The following is a 25,024-nucleotide window of genomic DNA, read 5'->3' as shown; positions in this document are numbered from 1 at the left end:
GACAAATATTTTAATTTGTTTTAATGGGGTTTAGACAAATATTTTAATTTGTTTTAATGGGGTTTAGACAAATATTTTAATTTGTTTTAATGGGGTTTAGACAAATATTTTAATTTGTTTTAATGGGGTTTAGACAAATATTTTAATTTGTTTTAATGGGGTTTAGACAAATATTTTAATTTGTTTTAATGGGGTTTAGACAAATATTTTAATTTGTTTTAATGGGGTTTAGACAAATATTTTAATTTGTTTTAATGGGGTTTAGACAAATATTTTAATTTGTTTTAATGGGGTTTAGACAAATATTTTAATTTGTTTTAATGGGGTTTAGACAAATATTTTAATTTGTTTTAATGGGGTTTAGACAAATATTTTAGCTTGTTTTAATGGGTTTGAACAAATATTTTAACTTGTTCTAATGGGTTTTAACAAATATTTGAATTTTTTCATGAGTTTTTAAAAATATTTCTATTTCAATTTGTTCTAATGGGTTCCAATATGGTTTTAACATATATTTTAATTTTTTTTTAATGTTTAACAAACATTTAATTTGTTTAATGGGGTTTAAAAAATATTTGAATTCGATTTAATGGGTTTTAACATATATTAAAATGACAAAGCTCGGGGTGATAATAAAATAACAAAAAACAAAAAGTATAATATGCTTGTCGTAGTGCTACATGTCTTAAGAAAGGCTTGTTCTCGTGTTATAGAAAGGGGCCGTTTTAGTGAAAATGGAATGGGCAACTCTAGCCATTTTGATTTTATAACTTATTGACTTTGCCTCACCAGGAGTAGCTTCTACGAAAAATTTGACATAAAACAAGCTGGTAACTGAAATCGTACTTTACTGGGCAACACACTTTCATTAACGGACTCCATTGAGTGTCATTCTTATTTTAGATACGTTGCCATGAGTTTATATGTTCCATGGGTGTTACACTACTTATACTTCGTAATGCTAGAGACTTACTGGGAGCTAGTTCGAGAACGACGGAAGCGATAATTGACTACACGCGGTTTTGCAATACATTTTCCAATTTAGTCTGTACTAAGCCTTTGATAGTGCCTCACCAGGCGTCGCTTTACAAGGATCTATGGCGTTTGACCTACGTTACTTCATGACAAGCTCTCAGTAACCAGTGACAAACTTATGGAACATATCCTATGAACTTATAACGTTACTTTTGGGGTGACGTAAATTGTGTTCATTAAAAATGCCGCGACGTGGATTTCTTATCTCGTTTGACTCCCTCTTCGTGTTAATCTACGCTCTTTATCTGGTTGTAAAGTTAGGAGCGTATCTGCTCTATTTGGATCGGAACGAGATTTCACCTCTAACTCCGAGAAAAAAGAGAGATTGCTTTTTAAAAAACATAAGAGATTTTGTCTCATGATAGCATCGACTCAGAAAAACAAACAAAAACATAGTCTTTGAGTGACTTGCAAAGAAGCGGTAGGTACACTATTACCTATCCGAGTAACGATGACGTCGCGGAGAGGTATTACACTGGACGTGTATATGTGTGTGTGTCTGTCACCGCGTTAGCAGAACTTTGGCAATCGGAGCAAATGTGCAGAAAGCAATATTGGCTTCTACTCCGTTGTCATCGTTAGGTTTAAGATGCACGTGGTGATCGGCTAGGCTTACGAGAAACGTCTAGCCTCACAATGGCAAGGCTTCCACCAAGGGTTCACGCAATTGCGGGTTTTTTTATAATTTTTTGTGAATCAATACCCTAAATTTCCAAAAATTGTATAAAATGGTTTTAGGAATAGTTTAACTAGAATTAAGGTAATTTAATGACGATTAAAATAATTAATATCAATTATATTTACGTAATTATTTAAGAAAAACTCTTTAATTGCGTCTCGACTCGGAGAGGTTTAATTGAATTTGGTTTCCCAACTTGTTAAAATATTTTTTCCATCCTACCCAAGAAACCAAAACGTTTCATGATATTAGGCAAACAACTTGTTTACATTTTTTAAGTTGAAAAAATAAAAATTATTTTAACATATATAAAAGAATTGCACATTGGTTTGAAAGCTTTATATTCTGGGAATTTCCAACAACTTTATTATTTATGAGGAAAATCCTATGATAAAAAACAACAAAACCTCTTTCACAACCAACAGCTGACAACGCCTGACAGGATAATAGTGTATAAAAACGTTGAATTCTGTCATTTATCTACAGAAAGCTTGGAGCTCGCTGTCCTAACTCACGTGCCTAACTCACGTGCCTAACTCGAGATGAAGTCAAATCTTTTAGTAGTGTTTGCCGTACAGTGTAAGTCCAATTTCATAATTTTCCACTCAAGTTGAGTTACAAAAACTACAGCGTTAAAGCTTTAAATATGTTTTCTACAGGTATTTGCGTATTGCAAATCATGGCCTCTACGTCAACTGGTAAGCTAAAATAATTAAACCCACTTAGTTCGAGATAAGACCCTTAAACACAAATGGACTGGAACGGGTGGCGCGTGGTTCTTTCAGGGCAGCGCCTCTCTGGCGCCACGCCACGATCAACATTGGAACCTTTTCGACTCAAACCATAGCCGTAACATGATCCATGAGTAGAAAATTTTCGGGACCCTCAGAAGAAGAATGGGTTTTAACAGTCCATCTATGTTTAATGGTCTTAGGTTTGAGGTTATTTTTGGGAATAACAATTAAAATTGTGATTTGTAGTCTGTGATGAACCAAACACTGAGGTCAAATGCTCGAATGAGTGTGTCGATAAATGCCCCGAGTATCCTCGTAAAGATTGTACCAAGGAATGTGTCGAAGGATGTTTTTGCAAGTCTGATTACAGCAGAGCCAGTAACGGTACTTGCATACCAACAGAAAACTGCCCCGGTACGGTTCATAGCACGTTCAACAATGTTTTTCCGATTTTACAAACTTAATCGCATTATGTTTACTCGTGAGCAGTCACATGTCCAGAAGATCAAGTATTTACACAGAAATGTACGGATTCATGCATTGCGGACAGAATAAGATGTTCGCACGATTCTTTCACCTGGTCTTGTTATTGCAAACCTGGTTTGAGACGAATCGATGGGCGATGCGTTTCCATAGCAAACTGTTATAGTATGTAATTAATTATGCTACCGGTTGTTGCTTGTGTATTAGAATAACATTGTTTACTACTTCGATTAGATTGCACCGAAAACGAGGTCTACAGTGAGAGCAAAAATCCTTGCTTAGAAACTTGCCCACCGGTAAATATCTCCCCCGAAGATTGCGCTAATCTTTTCAATAGAGGTTGCACTTGCAAACCAAATTTTAAACGCCATCCCGGAATATTTGGTAAATGCATTCCCGTGGAACAATGTCCGAAGACTCCGAAAACAACATAAGGAAAAGACATAAACTCTGATTTGTTTTTATGTATATTGAGTTTGAATTAGAAACATTAATAAAATTTTAAGAAACCTTTCACATTTAAAACTGACTGGTATAAATTAAAATTCATATTAGATCACATGACGTAGTTGCAATTTATAATCCTACAACCATGTAGTTTTGCACGTTAGTGCACATAATAAAACTGATAAAAGTAGGTGGATTAACACATAATATCATAAGTTTATAACATATGTTCCATGAGTATGACACTATATATATACTTGGTAATGCTAGAAACTTACAACTCGAGCTAGTTCGAGAACGACGCCAGACTTGACTACACTCGGTTAATTTTGCAGTACTTCCATCTTCCTATTTAGTCTGAAACTAAGCCTTCGACAGGGCCTCCTAAATCATCGCTTTACGCGAATCTATGACCTACCTCACTTCATGACAAGCTCTCAGTAACCATTGACAAACTAATGGAACATATCTTATGAACTAATCATCATATTAACCATCGTAAGAATGAAATATAGTGCTTATTCGTGCCCTCCTTAATTTCCCACCACCTCTCATTTCTAAACGCCATTGTTACAATAGTTACCATGCAGGCAAGTGTAGACGATCATTTGTGAGTGCAATTCAACAATCTATCTACAACAGATTGATAAGCTTATAGTTCTGTTCTGTTCAGGCCATTCAGTTCAAAACCTGATAAGCTCTGACTCCCTGAGAAATTACTGGCTACTATATGAAGCGCAGTTAAAGTTCAGAAACTGGCGAGAAAATTTCTCTAGCTCCTTTAGTACAACACTATCTATTAAACTCATTTTCACAGTTTCGTGAAAACACCATGATTTAACACCACCTATAGGTTAAAAAGTAGTTTTTCCGCAAAGAGATGACCAGCAAGTTGAAGTTGGTATATTATTTTATTTTTCTCATTGCCACAGTCTTGAAAATACTCCAAAAACTGATTACATTCCTTGAAATGACGGAAACAAAATTAAATAATATTTAAAAGAGTAAGTTGCACAATGGCAAGTAATATATATACTCTGGGAATTTCAATTACAATTAGGAACTTAGAAACTATATAGAACTTTAGATATTGCAAATATAACAATGTTTTTAAAAATAATAGTTGATGTTCCAAGGTTCAGAGTTACAAGTAGATTTTATCAATAAAGTGGACTCTCAGAAGAATCTAAAATGTTGAGGCTGAATAAAGCATGACAATTGAGGTTTCTTTTAACAAGGTAAAAAACAAGTCACGAAATGTTTTTGGTAAATTCTACGTGCACAACGAAACCATGGTGCTGAAAATCCCTCGCGTGTTTGCGCCGTTTTGTGCAATCAAGAGTCCAAATTAATCACTATACTTACCAGTACTTTATTTACTGAAATAAAATTATCCCTGAATCATATGACGTAGTTGCATTTTGAAGAGTATGAAAAATGAAAAAAGAAAAAAAAACACGTTAAGTTTTCACTTTCGCATAATTCCATTTGCTTTTGATAATATCTATAAAATAATAGAAAAACGTATTCCTTCCAAGCTGTAATTCTTGCGTTTAGACGCCCACGCTTACTTCAATGGACTTTGGAAAATCCCGTTTAAACAAAGCAAAAGGCATAAGTTACAATAACAAATTTAAGTATGACACTTCAATGGAAATTTTCTCTATGCGCCATTACTATAATTGCACATCTGTTATACTTTCTGTAATAATACTTATGGGGAAACCGCTAGGTGTAACGCGAATTTCGCTATTATATTTAGTCATAATTTCCTTTTTGCCAGCTGGTACTGAGAGTGAGAGGCCTAGCTAGCACGCGTTCATTTTCAAACACGTATACCTTTCAAACAGTGCACAATCGTAGGATACCCTTCCTCGGTTTTAAACAGTTAGTTATAAAGCGATTCTGATCACCATGAAGTCCAGTATTTGTGCTGTTCTTTTTCTTATTCTTATTGGTATTTATAATAACTTAAATATTTTTCTAAGCACATTCATTATATGACGTATTCTTGATATTTTGCACAAAATTCTCTTTCCCTTAAATGTCTTAAACCTGTTTAAGGATCAATTACATAAGGCTAAAAAGTACAGCTGACAAAAAATTATGCCTTAAAAGAACGGCCTTTTTCTATACATAAAAGGAAAAATATTGAATAATATAAATTATCTCTTATTACAAAATAATTAGCATTTAATTTGTCTTAAAAATAATCAAGGGCTACTGCGCCATCCGCCATTGCTTTAGAGGCGTCTGTTAAATCAAAATACTTACCCCTAAAGGGATTGGTTGAATTCTCACAGGCTGAGAGAGGTAAGGAGTAAGAATTTAGATTTCTCAGACGCCACTAAACCAATGGCGGGTGGCGCAGTAGTCCTTGATTGTTTTTAAGACTAATTAAATGTTAATTATTTTGTAATAATTGGTATTTTTTTAATATTTTTCCTTTGATATTTAGAAGAAGGCCGTTCTTTTAAGGTATAATGTTATGTTATCTGGCCTTTTCCTTTAATTAAATTTTTATAACCCTAATTTTGATATTTCTGTGAATCTATAACATAAATTTTAATTCTTTTCTTTAGCCTTCTGTGTATCGTGGATAGCTCAAGCCGCTGAAATTGGTACGTATTTAGTACTGCTTAAAATAAGTTATTTTAGCCTAATTGTGACTTTGACTTTTCAGCTTGTACAGAACCCAATACCGTGTTCAGCACGTGCCCAAATAACTGTTCAGATCAGTGTCCTACTTCCCCGCCACAAGCCTGTACCTTTGACTGCAGGGAAGGTTGCTACTGCAAGGACGGTTACAAAAGGGCTCCAAATCAGACTTGCGTACCAATAGGAGAGTGTCCTAGTATGTTGAGCAATTCGGTTTTATACTTTATAATTTTACGGTTAAGGGAAAGGGTAGATAAATCATTATGATATCATCCATTCAGTAACGAACACGTCTCACGAAAAAATTCGCCTTTCGTACCCAAGATAATTATCCTTTAAAATACGTATCTTTTTGCGTCTCCGAGTGACGATGACGTCACGGATAGGTATTACACTGGACGTGTCGGGGTGCGTGGCAGCGTGTGTGCATGTGGGTGTGTGTGGATTGTCTGTCACCGCGATCGCAGTTGGCTAATCGGAGCAAACGTGTTCGCAATATCCGGGCCGTGTTCGCAGTTCAGAGAAAGCAATATTGCCTTCTACTCCGTTGTCATCGTTAGGGTTAAGATGCACGTGGTGATCGGCTAGGCTTACGAGAAACGTCTAGCCTCCCAATGGCAGGGCTTCCACCAAAGGTTCAAGCAATTGCGGGTTTTCTTATCATTTATTATGAATAAATCGCCTTTCCAAAAATACGCTAGAAAGAATTCAAACGTCAACAATAGCTATGTTTAAAATGATTTTAGGAATAAAGTTTCTTAAAACGATTTAACTAGAATTAATGTAAATTAATGACGATTAAAATAATTAATATCAAGCCTCTTAAGTGGGTAGATAGCCCTTGTCTCGACTAGGAGAGGTTTATTTTGGTTTCCCAACTTGTTTATTTAGTTCAGTGTCCTGATAACGAAGAATTTACACAAAGATGTACAGATGGATGTGACGAAAATTTGGTTCTTTGCAAGACATCTCCCTACGGTTGTTACTGCAAACAGGGCTTTAAACGAATCAATGGCTCGTGTGTCCCAGAGAAAAATTGTTTTAGTATGTAAAGTTGATTACAGATTTCATTAGAACTGTGCAAAAGCTTCAAAATGAGACAACTTACGTCAAAATTTTCCCATATATTAGTAGTTACAAATTATTAAAGAAATTGATTATCGGTTTAAAATAATGCTTACGTCATGAAATTTTAAATTTACAATTAGTAAACTCTTACCTCTCAGGGTGACGATGACGTCAGGGAGAGGTATTACACTGGACGTTCGGGGTGTGTGTGTGTGTGTGTCTATATGTCTGTCACCGCGTTCGCAGTTGGCATATTTAAATTTTCAAAAGTTGCTAGAATTCAAATAGCTATGATTAAAGTGATTTTAGGATTATCGTTTCTTAAAACGACTTAACTAGAATTAATGTAAATTACGGACGATTAAAATAATTAATATCAATTATATTTATTAAAGAAAAACCACTTAAGCGGGTAAATAGCTGTCGTCCTATTCGACTGGGTTTATTTTTATTTGGTGCTATCAAATTTACACTTAAGCGTGTGATGTCATCGGGTTGTAGTTCTATGTGCAACATCAGAATTTTGACACAAAAATACAATTGAGAAAAGAACAAAACAACACATTTCTTTGCAGGCTGCGGTGAAAACGAGGTTTACAGTGACTGTGCCAGTGCATGCAATAGCGACTGTCCGGCATCAGAGCCAGAGTCCTGCGCTGCAGTTTGCATACAAGGTTGCACTTGCAAGCCAAGATATAAAAGAGATAGGAAAACTGGAAAATGTATTCCCGAAGAGCAGTGCGTTGTCAAATGTCCGAGATACTCGACTTACGGTTGCGTTTGCAACGATTCTTGCATGAAGGATCGCATAAGATGCATTACTTGCAATTATCGTTGCGCGTGCAATAACGGTTATAGCAGAATCAACGGTGTTTGTCGTCCAGATAGACAATGCCCTCGAAGACGAATTACAGCAACATCAGTAAAAGATAACCAATAAAATGAAGTGGTTTTTGTACCATTGCTCTCATCTTTCCAGTGAATTAACTGTACTTTAAAATATATGGCCTATTAATAAAATTTGATGCATAATTTTTATGTACTTTTTAATAAATTTTGAAGGGCCATTAGACTTGACACACAACCTTAAAATGTGATCCTTAGGTAGCCCGTTTCATATTTTTGATCAACGGTCTTAAATATTATAGAAATATACTAGAAGAACCACTGGTGACAAAATGCACTCATAATTTGGTATTGGTGCTTAGAGATCAAAGATTTCGTAGTGCAGACCTGGTAAATCTAAGTCGGTTTCCCAACGTGTTTGAGCTAGTATTAATGCCAGCAGGAGTCCATCACACTTATGGACTTCTGATACCAGCATGATATGTTCCATAAGTTTGTCACAGGTTACTGAGATCTTGTCATGAAGTGACGTATGTGAAACGTCTTAGTTAGTCAGCGACGCCTGGAGAGGCGCTTTCAAAGGCTTAGTACAGACTGAATAGGAAGATGGAAGTCATGCAAAATTAACTGAGTGTAGTTGTTGAGTTTGTCGGTTACTCAAAACGTTAAGAACTTTTACCTCGACAACTCATTATGTAATAAAATGACTTTATTAATAAAAGAACAAACAAACAACTATCACCGATCGTGACCCACGGAACAAGACCCCCGATTCTTTAGGGAGTATTAGTTTAAATAGTATAGAATAGGCCAAAAAACTATTATTACATTAACAAAGCTTAAGAGTTATATACATAAAAAACTATTGATTAACAAGCTTAAGAGTTACATTCATAAAAAACTATTTAGATCGGATTCACAACATCTCCCTTTCTCGAGGAAGCGAAGCGCGAGATGAGGTATAGCATCGCTGGCTCGGATTGACTTGAAGACGCGATGGCTTGCGAACTTCGCGGCCAGACCGGCGCGGGATGGTGTCCGGATCCTCGTCGACCGCGTCGTGCGGCAAATTAAATTGAACATGACGTTCCGGGTTTTCCGTGACTTCCAACGGTTCCGTACATGGTGTTAATTGGAACGAATCCATGATAATAGAATAAGGGTCGCTGCTTTCTTCTGCCTCAGCCCTATGCTGAAGATGATTTGCATGAAAGGCACGAGAAACTCCATCCTGGAGTTGAACCGTATACACGAGCCCTCGGGATTTTGTTACCCGACCGGCAGTCCAAGTGGGTACTAAGGCGTTCCTTGCCCAGACCAGATCACCAGCATTAAAACGGCGAAGACGTGCCCCATGTCGTCGGTTAAACTGGCGCTCCATTTCCATGTCACGGACAGCGACGTGCTTGGCCGGTGGACGAAGAAGGTCCAAGGACGTTCTGAGTTTGCGTCCAAGGAATAGTTCCGCAGGAGTCTGACCTTGAATACGGTCATTTGGCGTAGTCCGGTACGTCGTAAGGAAAACTTCCAACAGCTCTTGAACCTTGCCTTGGCCTTCAAGCTTCAGTAGTGCCCGTTTAAACGTATCCACAAATCGTTCCACTTGGCCATTTGACTGTGGATGATACGGTGGCGAAAAGACATGCTGAATGCCGTGACTTGCGCAGAACGTAGCAAAGGCTTCTGAGGTAAATTGTGGACCATTATCACTAACGAGAGTGTCTGGAAGTCCATAACGAGCGACAAGGCCTCTTAGAATCTTTGTCGTAGCGTCTGTAGTTGTAGACCTCGTTAGGAAGATTTCCGGAAATTTAGAATAGGCATCCACGACCAGTAGGAAATAGTCCCCATGATGTGGTCCTGCATAGTCTATGTGGATCCTCTCCCACGGACGTGACGCTTTAGGCCAAGACTTGAGGAAAGTTTTGGTCGGTAGTTTGGCTGCTAGAGCGCATTTGGCACAGGAACGGACCAATTCTTCAGCTTGCTGATCCATGAATGGCCAGTACGCGTAGCGTCGAGCTAAGGACTTCATACGATTAATGCCAGGGTGTCCGTTATGGAGAAGTTCCAATTCCCGCTCGTCGTTCTCGAACTAGCTTGAGCTGTGAGTCTCTAGCATTAGGAAGCATACTTATGGAAAATATCTTAGTAACTTCTGATTTAGCTAATATGAATCATTGTGTAACCATTTTCTAAACGTATCTAGGAGGCTTTGAGAAAGACGCTAGACTATGATAAATTTTGCGTCACGAATAATTTATATCGCTGTGCATTGAATATTGCACCCTCTCCTGACCTCACGTTGCTACGTCACAGTTACTTGGACTCGCGATTTCATTGCCTATGCGCTAGGAATATAAGCGGACGACCAACAAATGGTATCACACTTAGAAAGACGTCACAATTATGACGCGTGACGGTGAGCATTGAAGCCCCGCCCTCAAAACCCGCAGAGAAATTAACATGGAAGATATGGGGCGTAATGATTAATATTAGCTTTTGGATTCCTGGTATTAATACCATAATTTTGCGATAATATGCCCTGTGGCAGTAAATAAGTTTTTCGTTAGCGAGAAGTGACGTGAATCACAAGCCGCAAGCCTTGTCTTTACTTTCAAATTTTCTGTTATAATTTCTATATACTTTTGATAATATCAGTATAATAGTGGAAAAACCTATTTCTCAATCACAACTACGCATACTTCAATGAACTTTGGAATAAACCAGTTTAAAATAAAGCATAAGCAACAATAACAAATTTAAGTATGACACTTCATTCGAAACGTCCTTTAAGCGCGAATAATATTACAGCATCTGTTGTACTTTTTGGTTTTATTACTTTTGGTTAAACCCATAGGTGCGTTGCGAGTTTTGCCGTGAATTTACGACATCAATTTCTTTTGCCAGCTGGCACTGAAAAGCCTCTTTCATTTTGACATACGTATACCATTCAAAATCATTTGCAATAGTACGAGGGTCGGAAGGTGACTATATAACAGTTCAATCCGAGGATTCAATAGTTTGATTTAAAACATTTCTCCATAATCATGAATTATAAACTTTGCGCAATTGTTATCGCTGTACTTTGTAAGTATTATTTGAATAATTAGTAGTGGAATTCGTAAAAAATTAACGCATCGCAATTATAAAATTCAAATTCCTTGAATACCTTTTTCTTATTGAAAATCCCATAATAGCCCAAGTCATTCCTAACTAGGTGTTTACAAGATCCAACTAGATCAGGTCACGCCCATATTTAGAATTGTTCAACGCAAAAGAAATTCGTGAATGTTTACGAAACATTTTAAATCCCTGACCATTTATCCCCATTTTACGAAACCATAACTTATACTGATTTCGAATGAACCATAACTACAGCATGGACGGTGAATTACAGAGGACCGTCCATGACTACAGTCAAAAGTATATTGATATAAAAACAAAAAGTACACTTCGCTGAAACTAGCTGGCGTTCTGTAATATAAGAAGCCCGAATAGTGTCGACCCCTTCAGCGTATGATTACCTTCCCGACCGTGGCACAGGGAACAAGCCTTGAATAGGCTTATAAAGTAACGTTCGGATCACCAACATCATGTACTACTTTCTAAAAACCTTTGACGCCAAGAAGCTCTTCCCTGATTGGTTAGTTCCTGTATGGAGTTGAGAGGAGGGTAGATTGCATCTCAGTTTACATGTCGCCTACATCCAAAGGCAGGGAATTGTTAATGAAGTGTACTTTTTGTTTTTACATCTATACACTCTTGCTACAATTACTTTTTTTTATTTTACTTCATAAAATCTAGTCAGAGTTTCGTTTCAAGTGCACATAGCTATAATTACTTTAATTGGTTATAAAAATACAAAATCATGAAATTAAATGACTTGGTTTTCCATTAGCCAAAAGACATTAAAACCCGTTTTTCCTTTGAGCGTTTTACAGCCTTTCAAGTTATAGACCAAAACTAAATCAGTACAAAAATCTTGTGTAAAATTTAACACGTATCCTTTTTTTAGCCATTTGTGTATTGGGAACTCAAGCCGCGGTAGTTGGTGAGTATTTAGCACTGATTAAACTAAACCATTTTAATCTCATTATGACTTTGACTTTTCAGCTTGTACTGAACCCAACACCGTATTCAATTCATGCCCAAATAATTGTTCAGATCAGTGCCCTACTTTCCCGCCACAAGCCTGTACCTTTGACTGCAGAGAAGGCTGCTACTGCGTGGACAATTATAAAAGAGCCCCAAATCAAACTTGCGTTCCTATAACAGAATGCCCTGGTATGTTGAAAAATTGGGCCGACAGCAAGAGTAAATAGAAAAGAGTATAAATCTTTTGCCTCGTTCGAGGGGTAGATTTCTACCGCTATAGCGTCGTGACCAAGTGACCTCCCCCTCCCAGGATAGCCTCCTCACATCTTTTAGGGAGAGAAAAATAGTTCCCGCAAAACAGACTACGGGCATAGAGGCGGCGAACGATGAGATACTCCCTCTCCCAAGAACCCTTAAGCTGAGCTACCTTCCAAAAACACAATATCTAACCTCTAGCCTCCTGACCAGGGCCGGAAATATGAAAAAATGTTTATAGGACATGTGTCCAGTGGTACCCCCTTTGACTGGTAAATTTATAGGGCATTGTCCACAAGAGTGCGCAAACATTGCGTCGTGTCTAGTTTTTAAAAAAATTATGGGACATTTTAAAATTTTATTGGACAATGTCCAGTGTCCTGTGCTTATTTTCAGCCCTGCTCCTGACTGGCTACTTGAATTTTAAGGGGAGTTGAAACAGGACGATCCTCAAAGGAGTAAGAAAGTTGGGCTAAATTTAAATTTTGACACAAGTATTATTCTCTCTACTATTTTCTCTTGGTAAAAAGTATTCATAGATTTAAGAGCTTTAAAATGTCACCAATTACATCCAAATCGACCCACAAATAAAAAAGCAATATTTTTCAAGAAATCACATAATGACGTCAAAAAATACCTAGAACTCAAAATAGATCTGAAATTATTTTAATATTAAATTTTTTTTCATGGTGTTTCTGAAATGCCTATCAAAAATTAAGGGTGGGGGGAGTGTTCAATGGACGGTTTTGAGTCGAAAATGTTCCGTGACATTTTGCCGTCCGGGTCACTGTTTTCAAGTTAAGACTGTCCAGAGTATTTTACAGATGGCCCCTTAAATTTAATTAGGAAACTGATTGAGGCAATAACTTCTAATTTAATTAAGGGGTCATCCCTAAAACATATGTCTAATCATAACTCGAAAACGGTAGCTAGGACGGCAAAATGTCATAGAACATATTCGACTCAAAATTGTCCATAGAACATCGCGCTTAATTTTTGATAGACATTTCAGAACGCCCTTTATAACCATAACATAATTCTTGACGCGAAATTAAAACACCGGTTCAGTTTCAAGATAACCTCATTCATTTCTTTACAGGTTGCCCTGAAAACGAGATTCTCAGTGATTGTACAGGTTTATGCACCAACAACTGCCCAGGAGTGGGACCTGATGCATGCACTGCAGTTTGCAGTTCAGGTTGCACATGCAAGCCAAATTATAAAAGAGACGAAACTGGAAAATGTATTCCAGAAGAGGAATGCATAGTCGAATGCCCGGAAAACTCCGCATACCGTTGCGTTTGCGACGATTCTTGCCAGAAGGATCTAATAGATTGCTTTACTTGCAATTATCGTTGCGGCTGCAATTCGGGTTTTAGTAGAATTGATGACAATTGCGTTCCTGACAAACAATGTCCCGCCGAAACACCAATTGCATATGAATGACATGACATTTTTTTAACTCGATAACAAAAAAACTGTTTAACATAACCCTATCAGAAATTGTTTTGTTTCACTGTCTCATCACAATCAGATTTAATTAACTCCCAAAGACAGTTACTCTTAATTGTACTTTTTAATTTATGGCAGTTTATGTGTGAACGCTGGTAACAACGTCGATAAATTTGATTGAAATTTTGAATCAACAAGTCTAAGGCAATTAAAGGCGCTTTCAGACGATCCAACTTTTTGACTCACCTTCATGTGTCAACTCTACTTGAATCAACAAGTTGGATCGTGATCCAATTTTTTCTGACTCAACGTTTTAAGTTCATTTCTCCAGCCAAACAAAATGAATTACAAAAAAAGCCTTTTTTGCGGGTTATTTCCAAAGTTCCAAGGTAGGTGGCGCTTAAAAAGAGCCATTTGGCGGTAAAAGTTTAGTCGTATGAATAGGAAGGATTTATTTCACTTTTCCCTTCAAAAGTTGGGCAAGTTGATACAACTTTTTGACCCATCGAGCTGAGTCAAAAAGTTGGATCGTCTGAAAGAGCCTTGAGTCCCAGTACACACCATTTGCAGTATACCATTACAATCCTAAACATTTTAGGGGAGGCCCTTAGTGCAAAATGTCATACAACATTTTCGATCCTAGTACCATTTTCGGACCTTAAAACATATACAGGGTGTTTGTGAAAGGTCCATCAATAATGAAAGGGCGTATTTATTGGGCCATTTTGAGTCGAAAATGTTCTATGACATTTTTCCGTTCGGGCCACTGTTTTCAAGTTATGATTGGAGTAATTTACGGATGACCCCTTAAATTTAATTAAGAAATTGAAAGACAGCGCTAATTTAATGAAGGGGTCATCCCTAAAATATTCAAATCATAACTCGAAAACCGTGGCTCGGACGGCAAAATGTCATAGAACATTTTCGACTCAAAATGGCCCAATAAATACGCCCTTTCATTATTGATGGACTTTTCACAAACACCCTGTATATTCTATTCAAAAATAAAAATGTTTCAATATAAAAGGATAGCCTAAAATCGCTTTAATTAAATTATGTTTGCTTTGAAACAACGATGTTAAGTGATTTTACATTTGCGTAAAATTCCAGATCAGTTAAAAAATGTGGTCTGATCTATCTCAATAATTTATTTATCTTTAAATGTCAACATCATCAGGAAATCCATAGAAAGGCGCACTTAAAACCTAATAGCAAGCATGAATAAAGTTATTAATCACAAGACATAAATAAAATAGAAGTCCGACTCCGAGTTCAATGACTATAGAAGAAAAGGTACGATTTCAGAAAATTACCCTGGTCATAATCCCCCAGTGAAAAAGATGACATAATATTCTCTCACATGGTCCAAAATCCCCGCACAATTTCTACAAAAGAAACGTCGAGGACAAAATACCCCAAGCAAATTAAACAAATTCACACAAAAATGCGTTCTTTACATATTGCCCTGAAGACGACATTTTAAGTGGCTGTATAGGGTGCACATGCAAGCCAAATTATAAAAGAGACAAAAGTGGAAGATGTATTCCTGAAGTTGAATGCCTGGCATACTTAACATACAGTTGCGTTTGCGACGATTATTGCCAGAAGGGTCAAATAAATTGCTTTATTTGAAATTATCGTTGCACCTGCAATTCGGGTTTTAGTAGAATTGATGGCAATTTCGTTCCGGACAAAATATGTTAAAACCAAATATTTTTAAAAATAAATTATAATCTTTAATAATTATTTATAATAATTATTATTAACATTATTTCCCGAAAATATAATTACTATAATTAAAATATTAAATTAATCAATTAAAATAAATAATAATCACAAATTGAAATAGCTTATCGATTTTTCTTATAATTTTGATCTTTTTCGTTTTTAAATAAGTCCAATATTGAATTTGTTAGGTCTGTCATCTCAGTGCTATTGTTAAATTTCTTAATGAATTCAGGTTCACTTCCGGTTAGATCCGAAACAAGTTGTACCAGGCAGTTGTACTCGCATCTGATTCTTGTGTCGTTTGAGAAAATTGACTCGTCACTTTTTGCCAATGGAAGTACTGGAATTCAAACATGAATTATTTTACAAATTGAACCTTTTTATTCTTATTTGAAAAATCACATCTGGTTGACTCAGAATATATACAGGGAAATATCCAACAATGTAGAGTACGACTTTAATCCGAGTAACCAGCTTGTTTAGAACTATTAGACTATTTTAATTGCCTCCAATCTAAAAATGTTTTTTAACTTTGCTCAGCTGAAGGGTATGAAATGTGTAGAAAAGAGCCTACGACGGCAATGTCAAGCCTATCCCAAGTTTCATGTTGTTTAGCTAATTAATTAGTGTACAGGAGCGCAGTCTGTTTTGTTAAAGGCTTGACAGGTATCCAAAAATTGTTCGAATGTAGTGCGTGCTGCGAGATCTTCAAACGCCACGAAACTTGGGATTGGCTTGACATTACCGTCGTAGGCATACTTCTACACACTTTATGCTCTTCTGCTGAGTAAAAGTACAAAACGTTCTTAGATTGAAGGCTATTGAAATTGTCTGATAGTTCTAAACAAGCTGGTTACTCGGCTGGCTTAAAGTCGTACTCTACATTGTTGGATATTTCCTTGTTCTAGGGGCCAATGTTTGGGGGGGGGGCATATCTCCGTAACCAAATGTTGTACACCCCATGTTCTATGATACTTTCCACTCAGTTGGGCCTAATAAACACACTCCTTCATTATTGATGGACTTTACAAAAACACCCTGTATAACATTAGCTAAGCTACCCAGCGTTGATTTTCTTTGAAAGAAAATGTTTTTTTTTTGTGAAATTCATAAAATTTTGCACGAAGAACTCGAAAGCTCATACCTCTTCTTGAAGTAATGATCCCCGCTGCCACTAGGGCACTCGGTAAGAAAACTAACATGGCGCCGACTAAAGTCTTCATTACAACTGTCATCCCCGTAATGCTAGAATAACCCAATGGTGATATTTGCAAAGAATTGATGCCATTGGTGGAAACAGGCGCTGACGTCACGTACTCGATCCCTGGATCATTGGCTGGTGTCACCGAAAGGCTGGCTAAAGACAGTGAGATACTGCCACCTTTAAAAATTGTGTAAAATATTTAAATTAATTAAACATAAATGAAACAATTGAAAAAGATATAATTCAAATAAGTTCTTTTCGATTGTAATATTAAATTGAAAATAGAAGCAAAAATTACTTATTTTAATTAATGTGTAAAATTAAGATAATTTTTGCTCGCAATAAAAATTAATTTCAACTCATGCATGTTTAATGTACAAACACCCATTTTACCCGAGTCTCGGATTATTTAAAATTATTTTAAAATTTAAATGTAAGTTGGAAATTTTCAATAAATAAAGAAAATCTTTTTAGTTTTAAAAATTAGATGATTTTTATGACACATAAAACAAAATATAATTTAGCCTTCATTGAAGGTTTTAGAAAATAGTTCGGGATTTACAAAAAATATTTAGCGTTTATGAAAATAATATGTATCTTAAAGGGAATGCGAATTTACAATTTCATATCATATTTTAGCACGAAAGTGGTATTATGTTACTTTCAAGTCTCTACCTTCAAAATATCAAGTTTTTAATATAATAGAACCAAAGTTTCTATTTTTAAAATCCATTGAAAATCACTAAAACTCAGTTTCGATGTATCAACAATTTTGTCTTGTCGAGCATGTTCGCCCGTTTGATGACATCACTATGACGTGAGGGGGAAAAAGCGCGGCAATCCTATACGCGTCTCGAGCTTGTCGCCAGTCTGAACTCTGGGTCTGATAGCAGAGAGAGTGGCACCATATCACGTGAAAAAATATATCTATGACGTCAAACTACTGGAAACGTTTTAGCCTTTCATAAAAAGTGAATTTCAAATAATATCATATGAAGCATTTTCAAATGCATATTGCCAAATAACCAGAAATCGGAGAATTAAAAGCTTGATATTTTTGAATTCACAGAAATTAATTCAATCTTTTGTTATATAAATCCGAGATTTTTCAAACGAAGCTTCTCGTTCCCTTTAAAGTGAGCGTACATTTAAACTCAAACGATTCCCATTTCTCAAGTCCTGGTTTAACATTTTAATGCATTTTAAAACCTCAGTCTTGTCTCATTTGATGATGAAACATAATTTTATTAAAAATCATGAATTGTTTTTCTAAATCTTAAATTACTTTTATAAACCCTAAATTATTTTTATCAATACTGATTTTTATAAAGTCCCTTAATCCTAAATTATTTTTAAAAATCCTGAAATCAAAATTTTTTTTATAAATCCTGAAATCTTGAATTGTTTCTATAAATCCTAAAATCTTGAATTGTTTATATAAATCCTGAAATCTCGAATTGTTTTTATAAATCCTGAAACCCTAAAATGTTTATATAAATTCTGAAATATATTCATAAATCCTAAACTATTTTCGTAAACCCTGAATTATTTTCGTAAATCCTGAATTATTTTCGTGAATACTGAATTATTTTCGTAAATCCCGAATTATTTTCAATAATACTTAATTTTTTTATAAATCATTATTTATTTTCATAGATTCTGTGGATAAAATTTCTATGTGTTTTAATAAGCCTGCTCTTTTAAAAAAATTCTGTAATTCATATCCCTTAAATTATTTTTATCAATACTCATCTTTTTATAAGTCATTTAATCCTAAATTATTTTTAAAAATCCTGAAATCCAATTGGCCTATTTTAAAATAACCTATTTCTCGGCATGTATTGAAATAAATATGAAAATATTTTATTGTGAAATATGCCTTAATCAGAAGAGTTTAATAATATCACAAAAAAGTCAAAAGGACCAGGTGAAAATCAGGAAAATTTCTGTGAAATATCAATATGTAAATAAAGTGAAGAAAAGTTCGGACAATGTGAAAATTAACGTAAGATATTCAGGTGAAAATAAATTGGTCTAACAGTTTCGAAACAGGTAAGGAAATTTGATAGTAAATTCACTGTATTGAAACTTTTCCTAAGCGTTCGCTGAAAAACAATTAGCATCTAAAAATAGGCTAAAAGCAACTGTCGGCTCCTGTGGAACCCCTAGGAATCTGGCTGATCTTCTCAACACAAACTTTGCCCTAGCTTTACCTTGCCAAAGCAGGAGCCATTCAAAACACGTCCATGAGGGTGGAGCTAAAACTAGCCTTTGCTAAGCTTGGAGGGCCAGTCAACTCCACCCCTCGATTAAGAGCCTGGCATCTAGTGGCATTTGTTTAAACTAAACTACAGCAGAGATTTGCGTTAAAAGACCAGTAAATGTGTGAGGTAACGTAAAATTGAAAAATTCAGGTAAATTTTGTCTAACGCTTCATCTAATGTTGAAAAAAAATAATGTTCAAAACGACCAGAAAAATCTAAAGAAATTAAACTTATAATTTTATAACAATTCTTTGTTAAATTGATATTTCCAAAATAATTTTACAATATCTTTAACTCGGGTAAAATCATTAAAACTATCTCCATAAAAACTCAAAAAACCTGAAGGCCTCCTCGTAGGTTTAGGTTTAGGTTTCGGTTTCTTCCTTTTCGGTGGCTTTTTCATAGGTTTCTTCGTAGTTGTAGGTCGTCTCGTAGTTGACGTTGTAGGTCTGTTTGTGGTTGGTTTGAACGTAATTTCTACGAAAGTGTTCGTTGGTGTAGTTGTAGTCGTTGTAGTAGTAGTTGTGGGTGCTTCGGTTGTTGTTGTTGTAGTTGTGGTTGTGGTTGTCGGTTCAGTGGACGTGGTCGTAGTAAACGGTGTAAATGTAAACAAATCCATATTTGGTGTGCTGTTCTCGTTATCCGATTCTTCGCCAACGTTGGGCAAAGTCTGTAAAAATGTGTTTGGATTCATAGGTTTTTGAGATTGAACTTGAGCCTGACCGGTTGAAGGATTGACCACGATTGGAATAACAATTGTATTTTGAAAATTCGAATTCGTCTTACTTGGCGTTTGTGTCTTTTGGGCATTCTCCGTGTGCAATTTTCTTTCAGCAACGACAACCTTCCCGTGAATAACCTTGACATTTTGTACCGGTTCTCCCGTCAACGAATCAAAAACCATTACCGGTCGTGACAAAATCGTATCGGATTCTATTTGGCTACTTCCTCCATTGGACATATGACTAAGCGGTGTCGTCACTTTGAAGGGTTTAGAATATATTTGAGAAGGTTTTGAATTTGTAGTGGTTTTCGTAGGCGGCCATTTTGAGGTGCTTGGATTCTTGTGAGAAGATTGCCAACTTAAAGATGATTGGGTAGGATTTTTAGAGGGCCATTGTTCTGATTGGCTAAAGTCTAAAGAAGGCCATTGTGATTGACTCTGGATATTGTGAGAAGGCCATGTTTCGGACTGACTCTGTGTATGCTGAGAAGGCCATTGCGATTGGCTTGTACCTGTTGATGGCCATTGTTCTGATAGGCCAGAATCTAGAGTAGGCCTTTGTGGTCGGATATGAGAATTTTGTGGTTTATGTTGATTCATAGTTGATCCCCATTGTTCATTGTAAGTCGGTAACTCTCCAGAATGTTCAGAATGAGACGGTGAGGATTGCAAATTTGGTTTGTAAGGATATCCATGTTCGTATTTATGTTTATGGTTATCTAATATTAGTTCTGGCTTTCTGTGAGGCTGCGGTGGATCCCAGCGATCGATATCTGGCAAAGCTTGGGGTACTTGTCCAAATGGGTGTGTGGCTTGATATTCTTCATGTCCCATATCGTAATCATTACCATCAAAGTACTTGACTTTAACCCTCATGAAATTGTTGAGTAATCTATTATCAGGGCTGCTTACGCGTCCAGCTGCAGCAACTCGAAACGGTTTAGGAATCAAAGCGTGACGCGTTTGACGATGTCTCACGAGACGCGTTTTCTGGGACAGTTCTTGAACTACACCACGTCCACTTGACCGTTTTTCAAAGTTTTCTAAGCAATGCATATTAAAGTGCAAAGCCTCCAATAAGATGTTATTTGATAGTAGAAGCAAGACTTGTAGTAACGTATAGACAGTTCTGGCTCGTGGTAACTTTATTAGGAGATTCATTTTGTTGAAGGTTTTGACAACAAAACGTTGATTGTAGTTTCAATTTTAGTTCATGGAACTACTTTCTTCGTTATTTAGTTTGCTGTATCCATCCGCTGTAGCTTACTGCTTACTGGTGAAATTTTACTGGGATGATTTAGTGTGTAATCCCATCCGATTTATTTTAATAACAGCTGATACTTCGAGCTGACGGTCTTGAAGTGCCCCAAATATGTTTTATTTTTTTAATTTTCAGGAATTACTATTTCTTCTTCACAGGATTTACTTCGTAATATTGAACTGTAGATAATTCATACGTGACTTTGTTATTGAAGAAACGTTTTATATAATTTGATGCAATGTCTCTTTGGTCAGGTACTACTTTAGTTGTATCCATCCGCGGGATATTCTTACGGCGTAACACTTCATAGTTATTTTACACGAAAGTTTTTCGAACGAAGCACATTTTGTTCCTTTTTAAAGTGAAAAAAATTTTAAAACTCCTTCAAAATGAATGTTTAACATTGAAAACTTTGAACCAAAACATTGCGACCGCGCTCATGAAGATTCCCATTTTGTTTAAAGAAGGAAAATTGTGTTGGAAAGCTTTTTATATTCGGGAAAAAAATGGTAATGAGTTTGGCCTTAAAATAAAAGACGACCCAGTTTTGTTTATTTAAAGTACTATAGAGTTTTTAATCTTTTTATAGTTTATGAGGCATTTGGTTTACCTATATATAAACATAATAAAAAACGGGTTTAAGTGGAAATTTCACGGGTTAGCCAAGACACTCAACGGATATATAGTTCAATTTTTATCACTTTTAACAGAATTCAATGATGCGAAACAGTGGCACATAGACACACTTTATTTTAGAGTTTTCTGGTTTATGACATATTTTAGAAACTAAAATGAAGCTAGTTTTAGTTAAAAATCGAGAAAATTATTTTCACTTTATTCATTTTAATTGAGAAGAGTTGAAGTTGTAAAAAAGATAACTACCTTTAATAGGTGATTCCCTAAATTCTAAGGTCACTTTTTACTGTTTGACAATTTCGGAAATTGCCAATCCTATTTCAGGAAGCTTACAGCCAACTAAATAATAAGTCAGGTGTGCAACAAATTTTCGCGGTTTAAGTTACATTAATTAGCATGAATAAATATTTGCATTGACTAGTATGATTACATTTTCAAGGATAGGGAGATTGTTGTCAGTCAATGAAATAAGTTATTATGTGCTTTTAGACTGATAATTGTATTAATCATAGGCTTATAAGTTATGTTCCATAAGTATGACTTAACCTATACTTCGTAATGCTAGATGCTTAATTAGAGATAGTTCGAGAACGACGGAAGCGAGAATTGACTACACTAGGTTTTGCAGACCATCTTTCTATTTAGTCTGTACTAAGCCTTTGACAGCGCCTCATCAGGAAAATCAATGACCTACTTCAATCACTTCATGACAAGCTCTCAGTAACCAGTGACAAACTTATGGAACATAGCCTATGAACTTATGATTAATGTAATGTAATTTAATGTATACATGGTGTTTCTGATAAGTATGCCATAAATTAAAGAGCGTGTTCTTTGGGTCAGACTGGGTGACAAGTGTCAATGAACATGGGGTCTAAAACATTTAGTTACGAGGGTACGGGTCCCCAAACATTGGCCACTTAAAGAAGGAAATTTTCATACATGATATATTATATTTATATATATGATATATATATATTTTCATATATGATATATCAGCTTGTTCATCTTATTTAGACAATTTCAATAGCCTCCAATCTAAGAGCGTTAATGGGCCTATATCTAGCAGAAGTGTACGTTTAAAGGTAAGGTAAAAGTGTGCCTAAGGTGGTTATGTAAAAAGAGTTCAAAGTATTATAGCGCAAGAATTTAAAGTTAATGTTTCTTTTATTTGTACCAAGTTAACATGGTTATTTAGAGGTATTGTTTGAAACGTCCACTCCTCTGCTAATACACTTTGAACGACTTTTACATTACCAGCTTAGGCACACTTCTACCTTTAAAAGTACATAGTACACTTCTGATAGACAAGGGCTCGTTTACGCTCTTAGATTGGAGGCTACTGAAATTGTCTTAACAAGATGGACGGCTGTTATGTCTTATTCTACATGTCTGCCAAGTTCCTTGTTTTAGGGGCGAATGTTTGGGGGCCTGTACCTTCGATACTAAAGGTTTTAAACCGAACCTTCTTTAACAATTTTTCCTCAGTCTGACGCAAATAACACACACGTTAATTTTAAACATACTTATCAGGAATCCCCTGTTTGTGAATATACAATTATAAAAGCAATAACAATTTACATGCAATCAAATCCCCATTCTTATACATTTATGATCATATTTGAAAATTAAAAGCCAGAAATATAGGTACTTGATTTGGTGTAAATAATTCTAGGTGATCTTTCAGTGAATACTAGTAATAATCTAACAGAGTATATTTGTAGTTCATAATGGTAGCAAACATATTTAATTACTAAAAATATAAATAAATATCCTTTATATATTTCACTTTAAAAATTGTTCATGGTCAAGCGAATTAGTTGCTAGACTTTAAACAATGTAAACAAAGGTAATCAACAGAGTTGGCAAATTATTTACTGATCGGCAGAATTGTTTAGAAATTAATGTGGCCAACATTTTCCAATATTATGATCAACTTCAAGAACAAAGTGGTTAGGCCTATAGCATCAGCCAGTGAGTTTGATATTTCACAAACATGTATGCATAAGATAAATGATAAAAAATAAATTTAATATAAATTAATCAGGGGTAAAATGCAAGTAAATTATTTTAAGGGATATCTCTAATGAAAAATTTTAATATTATGCGAAAATTATGTCATTTAAAAAGCCTTCCAACACGATATTTTACAATACACTTTCAAGATCAAGTTATGAACAATTTCCAAAAATAAATAAATAAATAAATTCTCAAAAATTTAAAAATTGATAAATAAAAAAATTTATGACTTACCATTTTTGGTAGTTACCCAATTGATAATTATTTAATATAATTTGAAATTATGTAAACGAACAAACAAACAAACCATGTAAAGAGACACACCAACCACAATAAGCACAAATTAAACACAGGCTAATTAACTTTAAATATTAAACTAATTCGAATTAGAAAACCCTTGAAAAACTCAATCCAAAGAATTCTTCCGTAACTTTATAACTTGTAAACTAAATTGCGTAAATGTTTTAACGTTTCTCTTGAAGGTTTGAATTTCAAAATGATGGACTCTGTTTGGACAGTGACCGGAAACTAGATTACCTAGGTTAGAAGTTTGTGCCATAATGACGTCATCTTTTTCATCACCAGAGAACCTTTTTTTTTGGTTTGTTTGAATTTAATAAGAAAAGAAAATAAAAAATGGCCATTTGCCGCACGAGAGATCAAGTGGAACGCGAACGCTAGAGCTCGCGCACGACTTTAAAGGTCCAGTGACATGAGAGATAAGGGTTTGTTAAATTTAATGTTGTCTGGTCGAAAGATTTCCACCCGCGCATAAGAAGGTTAGTGGCCGGAAAGATTGCGTCTTTCAGGAAGTAATATAAAAATTATTGTGTAAGTTTACATAGTGTCTCAAGGGCGTAAGATCGCTTCACCAAACACAATTTTTACTTATTTTCCGCCCATTTTGACACTTCATTGTCAAGGTGTTAAGTGTGTGTAACATATCACTCTCTGATTAGGACTTGACTAGAAGAAATGAAGGGTTCGCTTTCAAAGTTGTGTATGATAATTTCGATCACCTTCTAAGTCCCTCAAAGAGTCTTCTTAATATCATAAGTTTATAAGATATGTTCCATAAGTATGGAACTTAGTAATGCTAGAGACTTACAGCTCGAGCTAGATCCAGAACGAAAAACGAGAATTGCAGACTACACTCGGTTAATATTGCAATCCATCTTCCTATTTAGTCTGTACTTAGCCTTTGACAGGACCAAAACCAGGCGTCGCTATACGAATATTTATGTAGTTTCACCTACTTCACTTCATGACAAGCTCTCAGTAACCAGTGACAAACTTCTGGAACATATCTTAAGAACTTATGTTAATATACATCTATAAAAATTACATTAAAAATATATTTAATTTCAAACCCACTTGATCAATAGTAGGCCTACGTTCTTGTTATGAGATTCAATGTTGTGTATTCGTCTGCC

General features: G+C 35.5%; 2 protein-coding genes across 5 annotated transcripts; one reads left to right on the top strand and one right to left on the bottom strand.

Moving 5' to 3' along the window:
• Nucleotides 1-2,130: 2,130 nt before the first annotated feature.
• On the top strand, nt 2,131-8,142 carry LOC149647094 (serine protease inhibitor swm-1-like). 4 transcript variants are annotated; one of them, XM_089849961.1, is made up of 5 exons: nt 2,131-2,293; nt 5,961-5,999; nt 6,062-6,232; nt 6,928-7,080; nt 7,680-8,142. In XM_089849961.1, the coding sequence occupies exons 1-5, from the start codon at nt 2,257-2,259 to the stop codon at nt 8,042-8,044; spliced, it is 765 nt and encodes a 254-aa protein (XP_089706087.1). In that variant the 5' UTR covers nt 2,131-2,256; the 3' UTR covers nt 8,045-8,142. The 4 variants fall into 4 exon arrangements, with proteins under 4 accessions (XP_089706087.1, XP_089706089.1, XP_089706086.1 ...); XM_089849963.1 differs by lacking the exons at nt 5,961-5,999; nt 6,062-6,232; nt 6,928-7,080; nt 7,680-8,142 and adding exons at nt 2,374-2,412; nt 2,695-2,862; nt 2,938-3,096; nt 3,166-3,456 and having other exon boundaries at nt 2,177-2,293; XM_089849960.1 differs by lacking the exon at nt 2,131-2,293 and adding an exon at nt 4,640-5,335.
• A 7,452-nt stretch (nt 8,143-15,594) lies between these two features.
• LOC149647093 (uncharacterized) lies at nt 15,595-21,227 on the bottom strand. Its single transcript, XM_089849696.1, has 3 exons — nt 19,291-21,227; nt 16,628-16,864; nt 15,595-15,823 (listed from the first exon to the last, which is right to left on the bottom strand). Exons 1-3 carry the CDS (start codon nt 20,834-20,836, stop codon nt 15,606-15,608), a joined length of 2,001 nt encoding a protein of 666 aa, XP_089705822.1. The 5' UTR covers nt 20,837-21,227; the 3' UTR covers nt 15,595-15,605.
• Nucleotides 21,228-25,024: the final 3,797 nt, after the last annotated feature.

The sequence above is a fragment of the Phalangium opilio genome, unplaced genomic scaffold, assembly GCF_054372755.1.
Source record: "Phalangium opilio isolate 3A_F unplaced genomic scaffold, DU_Popi_V2 ptg000089l_1, whole genome shotgun sequence".
NCBI lineage: Eukaryota > Metazoa > Arthropoda > Arachnida > Opiliones > Phalangiidae > Phalangium > Phalangium opilio.
The sequence above is the reverse complement of the archived record's forward strand: the minus strand, read 5'-3'. Positions and strand labels throughout refer to the sequence as shown.